Source organism: Muscardinus avellanarius (genome assembly GCF_963383645.1).
Source record: "Muscardinus avellanarius genome assembly, chromosome: 11".
Taxonomy (NCBI): domain Eukaryota; kingdom Metazoa; phylum Chordata; class Mammalia; order Rodentia; family Gliridae; genus Muscardinus; species Muscardinus avellanarius.
Genome location: NC_137797.1, coordinates 64,277,971 through 64,289,987, shown reverse-complemented (window position 1 = coordinate 64,289,987; position 12,017 = coordinate 64,277,971). Strand labels below are relative to the sequence as shown.

The 12,017-nt window shown below is 45.9% G+C and overlaps 2 protein-coding genes across 2 annotated transcripts; one reads left to right on the top strand and one right to left on the bottom strand.

Moving 5' to 3' along the window:
- Positions 1-270: 270 nt before the first annotated feature.
- On the bottom strand, positions 271-8,213 carry MIP (major intrinsic protein of lens fiber; the record flags this gene model as incomplete). Its single annotated transcript, XM_080706370.1, has 4 exons — positions 271-456; positions 6,606-6,686; positions 7,114-7,278; positions 7,854-8,213. The coding sequence occupies 4 exons, from the start codon at positions 8,211-8,213 to the stop codon at positions 271-273; spliced, it is 792 nt and encodes a 263-aa protein (XP_080562496.1).
- A 2,630-nt stretch (positions 8,214-10,843) lies between these two features.
- On the top strand, positions 10,844-11,092 carry LOC308270399 (short coiled-coil protein-like; the record flags this gene model as incomplete). Its single annotated transcript, XM_080706275.1, has 1 exon — positions 10,844-11,092. The coding sequence occupies one exon, from the start codon at positions 10,844-10,846 to the stop codon at positions 11,090-11,092; it is 249 nt and encodes an 82-aa protein (XP_080562401.1).
- Between the last annotated feature and the right edge of the window lie 925 nt (positions 11,093-12,017).

Here is a 12,017-nt window from a genome sequence, read left to right as displayed (position 1 = left end):
GACACAGCCACACTCACCTACATTCATACACACGATCGTGCACACACGGCGAAAGGAGATGGGCTGGGGAGGAAGGGAAGTTTGCACCAACCAGCTCATGAATGCAACTTGAAAGATTTCACACAGCAAAGGGAAAAAAAAACACACACATAAGTTAAAAAATAAAGAAGTACGTGCCCCTCCCCACAGTCTCTTTCTTCATCCAGGAGCTGGCTCAGCCCCTCCACAGGAACCCGGAAACTCTCTACTCCCTCTCTCCAGCTGGAGCGTTCACAGGGCCTGGGTCTTCAGTTCAACAGGTTCCCCTGTGCCCTCTGGTTGTCCATTGGAGTCACTGGGTCTGACACCCTTGAGGATAGACAGTCTCTCAGAAACACTCTTGAGCCGGGGGAAGAGGAGAAAGTCGTACAGGAGGCTGCCCAGACCCCCTCCAATGATTGGGCCCACCCAGTACACCTGTAAGAAGAGAAAAGGAATGCTTAGGCTTGGGGATGGGACTAGACAAGAACCTTCTAACCTCTTTCTAACCTTCCGAGTGGACTTGTCACTTGCAATCGGGCACTGTCTAAATAGAAATCAGTTCGGGATTTATTTGGGTATTTTCACTGTAGTGGGGATCGAATCCAGGGTGCACGCGCTAAGCATGCATTCTACAACTGACCTACATCCCCAGCCCCAATTAGCTTGTTTTTGTTTTTGTTTTGTGGTACTGGGAAAGAACACAGGGGCATTCTACCTCAGAGGTACACCCCCAGCCCTATTTTATTCCTTTATTTTGAAAGAGTCTTGCTAAGTTGCAGAGGGTCTTGCTGAATTGCTGAGGCTGAGAACATAAGATCCTCCTGTCTTAGCCTCCTAAATACTGGGATTACAAACATGGGCCACCACACCTGCCTGGCTCAATTTGCTTGTTTTTAAACTACAGACTATTACTCTATTGTCTGTATTTCAAATATTTCTTCTCTGATACATTGAATTATTCCTTTATCCCACACCTTCTTAGCACTTTTATATTCTATTTGTTGTGATTAATTTTCACTAGTTTGTATGTTTCTTTCAAAATTTTGTAGAACCAGGCATGGTGGTGCACACCTGTAATCCCAGTACTTGGGAGGCTGAGGCAGGCAGATCGCGGGTTCAAAGCCAACCTAGACAACTTAGCAAGATTCTCAGCAATATTTTGAGACTCTATTTCCAAATTAAAAAAAAAAAATAATGAGCCTGGCATGTTGGCACATGCTTGTAATCCCAGTACTTTGGGAGGCTGAGACAGGAGGATCATGGTTCACAGACAGCCTCAGCTACTTACGCCCTTTTGTAACTCAGACCCTGTTTCAAAATAAAGAATAAAAAAATAGGGCTGGGGGTATAGGTCAGAAGTAGAATGCTCCTGGGTTCCATCCTCAATACTGCAAAATAAATAAATAAATAAAATAAGGTCGGGTGTGGTGGTGCACTTTTATAATTCCAGTATTTGGGAGGCTGAGACAGGAGGATCTCAGGCTCACAGCCAGACTCAGCTACTTTGGTGAGTTCCTCTGCAATTTAGTGAGACCTTGTTTCAAAATAAATAATAAAAAATAGGGCTGAGGGTGTGGTGCAGAGGTAGAATACCCCTCGGTTCAATCCCCAGTACACACACACACAAAATAGAGCTGGGAATGTAGTTTGGAGGTAGGTACCCCTGAGTTCAATCCCCAGTACTGCAAAAAAAAAAAAGAAAGAAAGAAAGAAAGAAAAAAAGAAAAAAGAAAGAAAGAAAGAGAAAAAAGAAAGAAATAAATAAATAAAAGAAGAGAAAAGAAAAAATAGGGGTGGGGGTATAAGCCAGAGGTAAAATGTTCTTGAGTTCAATCCTCACTAAAAACCAAAAGTGTCTATATTGACCACAATTTATAAAACTTTTTTTCTGGTGTTGGGGAATGGAGCCCAGGGGGCATTCTACCTTTGAGCTATACTTCTAGCCATTTCTTTTTTTTTTTTTTTTTTGAACCGAGTCTCACTAAATTGCTAAAACTGGTCTTGAGCCTGCTATTCTCCTGTCTCATTCTCACAAGTACTGGAATTACAGGCATGCACCACTATGCCCAGCTATTTATTTATTTATTGGTGGTACTGGGGTTCCTGGAAACCCTCTACCTCCGGGCTACACTCACAGATCTATTTTATACTTTTATTTGAAAACAGGGTCTCTTAAAAGCCAGCAAGGCTGGCTTCGAACCTGAGCGATCCTCCTGTCTCCACCTGCCAAGGGCGGGGATTACAAGCGTGCGCCACCACGCCCGGCCAGCTTTTATTTTTAACTGTGCATTTCAGTAGTAAGTGTATTCATTCATAGCTTTGCAACCCATTTCCAGAATTTTTTGGTTCTTCCAGAATTTTTCATTTTGTAAAACTGAAACTTTTTTTTTTTTTCAGTACTGGGGATGGAACTCAGGGATATTCTACCTCCAAGCTACACCCCCGGCCTTATTTTTTATTCTCTGACTTGAAACAGGGTCTCACTAAGTTGCAAAGGGTGTCACTAAGTAGCTGAGGCTGTCCGAGAGAACCTCGATCCTCCTGTCTCAGCCACCAAAATGCTGGGATTACAAGTGTATGCCACCATGCTGGGCTTTTTAAAACTGAAACTTTATGGCCATTAAAGAGCTGCCTATTCCTTGTCCCAAGCTCCTAACCACCCTTCTACTTTCTATTCCTATGAATTTGAGTACTCTACTATACTAAATGGAATTATTTAGGAGTTGTCTTTGGGGGGGATCCTGGGGATTAAACTCAAGGGCATTCAACCTCTGACCTATACCTCCAGGCCCCCACACCTTTTTGATGTTTTTCTTTTTTTGTGGTACTGGGGTTCCTGGAAGCCCTTCTACCTCCGGGCTACACTCCCAGACCTATTTTTACATTTTTATTTGGAAACAGGGTCTCCTAAACCAGCGCGCGCGGCTGGCTTCGAACCTGCGCGATCCTCCTGTCTCTGCCTCCCAAGCGCGGGGATGACAAGCGTGCGCCACCACGCCCGGCACTTTTTGATGTTTTGAACCAAGGTCTTACTAGGTTGCTGAGGTCTTGCTGAGGCTCAAACCTGAGATCTTCCAGTGTCAGCCTCCCAAATGCTGGGCATACAGGTGTGTGCCACCACGAGGCTATAATTTGTCTTTTTGTGGCTGGGTAATTTCACTTAGCATAATGTCCTCAAGGACAAGGTTTATTCATGTTGTAGTGTGTGTCCAAATTTCTTTCCTTGGCTGAATAATGTTCCATGGATATGTAGACTGCATTTTGTCAATTCATTCATCCCTCAAGGGACACTGGGTTGCTTTGCTATTATGAATAATGCTTCTATTAAAATGAGTGATCCAGGCCCAGCCTGGTGGCGCACACTTGTAATCCCAGTACTTGGGAGGCTGAGACAGGAGGATCACAAGTTCTTGGCCAGACTCAACTACTTAGGTCCTCCACAACTTAGTGAGACCCTGTTTCAAAATAAAGATAAAATGCCAGGCATGGTGGTGCACGCTTAAAATCCCAGCATTTGGGAGGCTGAGACAGGAGGATCGTGGTTCACAGCCAGCCTCAGCTACTTAATGAAGCCCTTTGCAACTCAGTGAGACCCTGTTTCAAAATAAAGAATAAACTGGGCGTGGTGGCGCACGCTTGTAATCCCCGCGCTTGGGAGGCAGAGACAGGAGGATCGCGCAGGTTCGAAGCCAGCCGCGCGCGCTGGTTTAGGAGACCCTGTTTCCAAATAAAAATGTAAAAATAGGTCTGGGAGTGTAGCCCGGAGGTAGAAGGGCTTCCAGGAACCCCAGTACCACCAAAAAATAAAAATAAAAAAAAATAAATAAAGAATAAAAAATAAAGCTGGGAAGCTGGACGTGGTGGCACACGCTTGTAATCCCCGCACTTGGGAGGCTGAGACAGGAGGATCGCACAGGTTTGAAGCCAGCCTCAGCTACTTAGTGAGGCTCTCAGCAACTTAGTGAGACCCTGTTTCTAAATAAAATATAAAATGGGTCTGGGAGTATAGCCCGGAAGTAGAAAGCCTCTGGGTTCCACCCCCAGTACCACCAAAAAAAAAAAAAAAAAAATAGAGCTGGGAATGTAGCTCAAAGGTAGAATGCCCCTGAGTTCCATCCCCAGTACCATGCACACAAAAGAAGAAAAAGAAAAAGAAGAGGAGGAGGAGGAGGAAGAGGAGGAAGAAGAATAAGGGGAGGAGGAAATGGGTGTACCACTTTGCAGATGTGTGTGTGTGTGTGTGTGTGTGTGTGTGTGTGTGTGTGTGACTATAGATTGAACCCAGGGCATTCTACCTCTGAGCTACACCTCCAGCCCTATTTTATTCTTTTATTTTTGAAACAGGATCTCACTAAGTTGCAGAGGGCCTCACAAGTTGGTGAGGCTAATGTCAAACCTGCAATCACTAAGTAGCTGAGGCTGTCTGCAAACCATGATCCTTCTGTCTCAGCTTCCCAAGTACTGGGATTACAAGCATGTGCTACCATTCCTGGCTGAATTATCGTCATCATCATCATCATCATCATCATCGTCATCATCATCATCATCATCATCGTCATCATCATCGTCATCATCATCATCATCATCATCGTCATCGTCATCATCATCATCATCATCATCATCATCATCGTCATCATCATCATCATCATCGTCATCTTGTTATGGTACTGAGAACTGAACCCAGGGGTTTTTACCTCTGAGGTACACACCCAGCCCTATTTTTATTTACAATCAGGGCACCTCACTAAGTTGCTGAGAGTCTCCCTAAATTGCCAAGACTGACCGAACCAGTGATCTTTCTACCGCAGCCTCCCAAACACTGGTATTACAGGTGTTTGCCGCCATTCCCAGCAATACCAGTACTTGTGAGGCTGAGACAAGAGGATCACAGGTTCCAGATCAGCCTCAGCAGCATAGTGAGACTCTCAGCAACCTAGTGAGACCCTGTTTCAAAACAAAAAATAAGCCGGGCGTGGTGGCGCACGCTTGTAATCCCCGCGCTTGGGAGGCTGACAGGAGGATCACACAGGTTCGAAGCCAGCCTCAGCTACTTAGTGAGGCTCTCAGCAACTTAGTGAGACCCTGTTTCCAAATAAAGTATAAAATAGGTCTGGGAGTATAGCCCGGAGATAGAAAGCCTCTGGGTTCCACCCCAGTATCACCAATAAATGAATGAATAAATAAATAAATAAATAAAAATAAAATAAAAGGGCAGGGTGTAGCTTAGAGGTAGAATGCCCCTCGGGTCAATCTCTAGTACCACACACATATACACACAGACTAAAAAAAAGCAAACCAAGTATTAAGATTATAAATGTGTACCACTGCTCCCAGCTTAAAATTATTTTTGTACGTTGGTTTGCATAGCCGGCCATGGTGGTGCACGCTTGTAATCCCAGCATTTGGGAGGCTGAGACAGGAGGATCGTGGTTCACAGACAGCCTCAGCTACTTAGTGAGGCCCTCTACAACTCAGTGAGACCCTGTTTCAAAATAGAAAATAAAATATAGGGCTAGGGATGTAGGTCAGAGGTAGAGTTCCATCTCTAATACAGCTAAAAAAAAAAAAAAAAAGAATGCTTGCATATAGCCAGAACAATATAAACATTACCAATATTTATCTGAGACTTACTCCATACCATATTCTGTACTAAATATTTCATGTATATAACCTTCATGCTTGTTTCTCACACCATATCATTGTATAGTTATGGAAACTGAGGCTCAGGGTCACCCACAAGGCTAGTACCTGAAATGGGGCCCAGGTCCATTTGTGCCCACACACATTCTGACCTTTGAAAGCAGAAGTTTTGTCTTAATATTTAGTTTTCTATCCATATAGCCTCTAACTTTCACATTCAGTTGGATACTCAGTAAAAATCCATCTAACCAGAAAACCTTTGTGTGTGTGTGTGTGTGTGTGTGTGTGTGTGTGTGTGTGTGTGATTGAACCCAGAGGTGGTCTACCTCTGAGCTATACCCCCAGCTCTACTTTATTTTTATTTTGAAACCAGAGTCTCACTAAATTGCTGAGTGCCTTGCCAAGTTGCTGTCTCAGCCTTCCCAAGTATTGGGATTACAGGTGTACACCACCATGCCCGGCTTTTTTTTTTTTTTCCCCTTGTGGTACAAGGAATTAGGGGATTGAACTCTGAGCTACACCCCAGCCCTATTTTATTTTTTTTAATTTGGAAACAAGCTCTTGTTAAGTTACTAAGTCTGGCTTCAAACCTGGGATCCTCCTGTCTCAGCCTCCCAAGTACTGGGATTACAGGTGTGCACCACCGCACCTGACTCCTTTTTTTGAGACAGGGTCTTACTATGTTGCTTAGGTTAGTCTTGAACTCTGGGTCTCAAATGATCCTCCTCCCTGTTACCTGAGTTCTGTGACTACACCTGAGCATTACAAAGCCCAACTAAGAGCCTCTCTTTCTAGCCAAATAGAGCAACCTGCTCACGCAGGCGTGCCATGCTCTCTGATAGCCGCCTTACACACCCAAATGGAAAGCAGGAACCAAACCTGGAACCTGTAGCCCGGCCCCATCCAGAAGGGCTCTAGGATCCTGTCCCTCTCCCCTCACTTACCCAGTGGTTGGTGAAGTTCCGGGTGAGAATAGCAGGAGCAAAGGAGCGGGCAGGGTTCATCCCTGCACCAGTATAATACATCTGCAAAAGATACAGTGGTAGCTAAGACCTCCCCCTCCACCCAGCACCTCTCCTCCAACCCGCACTGTCATTGTCCTGAAAGCTTTAGTCTTATGTGCATCCAGCAGCAAGTGGGGAAGGACAACCTGCCTGGTTCTCCATGCAGTAGGTAAAGACAGAGACCCCTTCTGGGGACAGTCTTTGGGCCCACAGCAAAGCCCGAGTCTACCCAGGATGCCTACATCTCAAGCTTGGGGTCAAGAAGGACTAGATAGAGCAGTGACAAGAGAGGCAGAGGCAGGGTTGCTTCCTCTGTGCTGAACGATGCTGAGCCAGGTGGATACTATTCATGTTTGATGGTAGAGCGAGCAGGAAAACCCTTAAAAGTTGGGGAAGGTTTAGGGACCCTGAATCCTTGAATGAGAAGTTGCTCCCCTTTCTTGCTTACCCCAAAGAGGTGCCCCAGGGTGAGAGAGAAGCCGACGGCCAGCGCCACGGAGCCCAGGCGGCCATTCCGTCTCTCGTCGTATGTGGCAAAGATGCAGAGCACAAACTGGAGTGTCAAGAAGATCTCCACGGTGGTGGCCTGGCCCACACTCACCCCCGGGTGCAACTAGGCAAAGGAAGAAGAAGGGAGGCGGCTGGTTAGGGCTGCCACGGCGTTACCTCCTCAAGGCTCCCAGGCAGGGTCCTCTTTTGGTGTCAGTTCCCAGGAGAAGGGGAGGAAGGATATGCAAGAATATATAACCCCCTTCACGGCATTGGCATGTGTATCTTCAGTTCTCCTAATGCTCCTTCACAGTAGAGATGATTGCACCACTTGCACGGATAAAGAGATGAGACCCCACAAGGTAGAACAGGATTCCTTAAGAACCTGAAAGGAAAGCTGGAATCTGAACTCAGGCTTCTTTCTTTCTTTTTCCTTTTGCAGTGCTAGAGATGGAACCCAGGGCCTCACGCATGCTAAGCAAGTGCTCTACCACTGAGCTACATCCCCAGACCTCTGGCTTCCTGATTCTCAGTCCTTACCCTTCCAAGCCACTAGCTGATCCTCCCCACCCTGGAACGAACACACACGCATGCACGCGTGCGCGCGCGCACACACACTCTCACACACTGCTAGGCAGGGAGTCAGGGCAACAGAGTCAGGATGCCAGGTGCCCCTAGCCACTCTCAGCTGCCCGTTACCGTGTTGAGTGCTAGGTTTCCTCGGACGGCAGGCGGGGTGACGCTGTACAGCACAGCGGCCCCAGCCACGGCTCCCAGGAGCTGGGCTGCCATATAGCAGAAGGCACGGAGGAGGGACATCTGAGAGCCCACAAGGAAGGCAAAGGTGACTGCAGGATTGACGTGGGCTCCGCTGATGTGGCCCACAGCCTGCACCAGCGTAGCCAGTGCCAGGCCAAAGGCCATAGCCACCTGCAGGACATGCAGGGGTCCAGGGGCCCAACGTAGTGAGGCTCCCAGCCCGAAGAAGACATAGAAAAGAGTGGCAAAGAACTCCGCGAATATGGCCCTCCAGAAGGAGGCGGACCTCAGTTCCCACATGGCAGGGGGGATGGGCACAGTGCCTGGGTCCCTGATACCCCCCTAGCCTGGTCTGGGTGGACAGTCCCCTTTATAGAGAACTCTTAATCCCTGGGAGGGGCAGGCTGAGGTAGCTGGCCCAGCCTCTTAACCCCTTCACAGCTGGGCAGGGCTGAATCCACTCCCATACATCTGATAGGGCTGCTGCATTTTCTTTCTCTCCCCTACTAGGAGATGCACCGAGAGGAAAGCCAAGGGCCACAGGGATGAGGCTTATGACCAGGAACACTGGAAGAGTTTGTCTTCTATTTGTGTCAAAGTTGGGGTTCATAGTCTTGATTGACATCTATTAGAACATTGTTCAAATCTCCCTGGAAGGTCCATCAAGCTGAGCTCACCTCGTGGGGCATGGAGCTGTGCTCCTGGGCATGGCGGGCTCCTCTGAGTCTTGGGGGTGAGGGTGGGAGTGGGGGTGGGGTAAGGAGTGGGGTTCAGCAGGGAGACTGGATAACTAAAGAGAATTCTTTAGTTTTCTGGGATTAGAGGGCGTTCTCCCATTGGCTGGTTTGGGCTGGAATCTGTGAACCCTGCAGCTCTGGGACAGAATAGTTCTGCTGTGTCTGGCTTTCCCCAGCCCAGGTTCCCTACCCCCAACACATACCAGCACCTCCCTTTCCAAATCCTCAGCTGGCCTTTTAAACCAGAGATAGGCGAGGGAAGAAGGAATCCATGCAGAGACTGGGAGACTTGGGGCCCAGGAGGAGGAAAGGGATCAGCAGTTAAGACTCAGAATCTGCTTGCACTTGGTCTTTCCTAACCCACCAGGTTGTGGAAGGAAACAGAAAAAGGAAGGAAAGAGATTCATGGCTACAAAGCCATGTGTGGGTCTAATGTTCTCTAATACAGCCATGATCAGGACACTGAAGTCCTAAACTTTGATCCCTGGGGGAAGATCTGACGTTGCAGAGACTGGATCTGGGGCAGCAGGCTGAGACAGGAGAATCACAGGCTCACAGCCTGCCTCAGCGATTTAGTTAGACCCTCCTCAACTTAGTGAGATCCTTTTTCAAACAAAAATATAAAATAAGCCAGGCATGGTGACACACTCTTGTAATCCCAGTACTTGAGAGGCTGAGACAGGAGGATCACAGGTTCAGGGTCAGTCTCAGCTACTTAGTGAGGCCCTCCACAACTTAGTGAGACCTTCTTTCAAAATTAAGAATAAGGCCGGGCGTGTTGGCGCACACTTGTAATCCCTGCGCTTGGGAGGCAGAGACAGGAGGATCGCGCAGGTTCGAAGCCAGCTGGCTTAGGAGACCCTGTTTCCAAATAAAAAAAATGTAAAAATAGGTCTGGGAGTGTAGCCCGGAGGTAGAAGGGCTTCCAGGAACCCCAGTACAACAACAACAACAACAACAACAATAATAATAATAAATAAAATAAAGAATTAAAAAAATAGGGCTAGGGGTGCAGCTCGGAGGCAGAATGCCACTGGATTCCATCCCCAGTGCAGGAAAAAAAAAAAATATATATATATATACACACACATATATATGTGTGTGTATGTATATGTGTGTGTGTGTATATGTGTGTGTGAAATACGTCTGAGTATGTAGCTCAGAGGTAGAATGCCCCAGCGTTCAATCCCCAGTAACACACACACACACACACACACACACACACACACACACACGCTACACTTCTCAGAGCCAGGATTGGTGGTGCATGCCTGTAATCCTAGTACTTGAGAGGCTTAGAATATGGGATCTCAGTCAAGACCAGCCTGAATAACTTAGCCAGACTCTCATTAACCTATTGAGACCTTGTTTCAAAGCAAAAAAAAAAAAAAGGAGGGGGGGGGAGATGAGAAGCTGGGGGTGTAGCTCAGAGACAGAATGTGCCTGAGTTCAATCTCTAGTGTCCCAAAAATTAAAATAATGTAAAATAGCCGGGCGTGGTGGCGCACGCTTGTAATCCCAGCATTCGGGAGGCTGAGACCGGAGGATAGAGGTTCGCGGACAGCCTCAGCTACTTAGTGAGGCCCTCTGCAACTCAGTGAGACCCTGTTGCAAAATAAAAAATAAAAAATAGGGCAGGGGGTGTAGCTCGAAGGTCGAATGCCCCTGGGTTCCATCCCCAAACCTGCAAAAAATAATAATAATAATGTAAAATAAATAAAAAGAGCTGGAGGGTGTATCTCAGAGGTAAACCTCTTCTAGGAGGAGCAGAAGGAAGAAAAGAAGGAGGAGGCAGGAGGAGGAGGCCAACCTTGGCAATTTAGCAAGACTGTGTCTCAAAATTTTAAAAATGAAGAGGGCTTTTGAGTGTAGCTCAGTGGTAGAGCATGAGCCGAGCATGCACACGGTGGTGGGTTCAATCTCCAGCATCGTAACAAGGAACAGAAGGGCAAAGGGCAGCTAGTTCCACCCGCTGTAGACACTAAATAAAATGGTTGGATTTCCTTATTTGGAGCTACAAACCTTTCCCCTGTATTCCTCATCAAATGTTGATAGGAACCATATGAAGAACTAGACTGGGCGTCAGTTGGTCCAGGTGCCCTGGCCGGAGGCATCCTTCCCATCACACCCCTTCCTGCCGCCTCCATCACAAGACCGTTCATCAAGGACTTTGTATCTAAGGCCTCCTGAAAGATGATGAATGCTGACATGGATGCAGTTGATGCTGAAAATCAGGTGGAACTGGAGGAAAAAACACGACTTACCAATCAAGTGTTGGAACCGCAACACACACTTGAAGATCTCTCTGCAAGAGTAGATGCAGCTAAAGAAGAAAATCTGAAGCTAAAGTCAGAAAACCAAGTTCTGGGACAGTATATAGAAAACCTCATGTCTGCTTCTAGTGTTTTTCAGACGACTGACACAAAAAGCAAGAGAAAGTAAAGGGATTAATTTCCCTTCTGTTTTGTGGAATTGCTGCTGATCTTTTTGTTTTTCTTTAAAACTTGGATAATTCTAAAAGGTACAGAACTTTTGTTTGTGGCTTCACTGACTATGTAAGAAGATGATGTCAAATCTAGGCAAAAGTAACTGCATGACAAGTTTGTGTATTATGTTAGTCTATGAAGATGTGTAAATGTAGAGACTTTATAATTAGAATTGCATATATTTATGAGGCTAGAAGACGAATGTTTTATCAAATTTGCTTTGATATATACATTTAGCGCTGTCTTTTATTATAGGCTTGGTAAGATATTTTTTTTAAAAAAATAAGCACCATGTTGTGGAAAAGTGACCAAAATCATGTTCTGAGTGTGCAGCTTCAGGTGCCCCGTCCACCGTCTGTGCCTCTCCTCCATCTGCCTCTCCTTTGCATTGCCCTCCCCCAAGGAAAAAAGATGGTTTCACGTTTGTAAAAGTAATTTTAATAGTTAATCACCTATAAGAGTAACCTGCACTCTTAATTGTTGATACTTAACCAAAATAAGATACTTTCTCGGCTAGAGCTTGTCGTTTGTGATACTTAATAAGGTAAGATTGTTGATTTCTCGTTAATTGAAAACAAATTGAGGCTATAAAATGAAGATTTTTCTTTGAAACGAAATTTCGTATTGGGAAGAATTGTTAAAATCTTCCTTTACACAAAATAACTCATTTTGTATCTGAAAAGAGAGGAGTTCCGGTCATGTGTAGTTTTAAACATAGAAAATCTTAGAAATAGGGTAGAAAGAAGTTGCTAAGTAATAATAACCAACTCCAGATGTTTTCTCTCCAGATTTGTGTCATCTCTGGCTTAGAGTAGATCTTTTAGGGGATATATATGAAAGAGGATTGACAGTAAAAAGATTTAAAAAATAAAAAAAAAAAA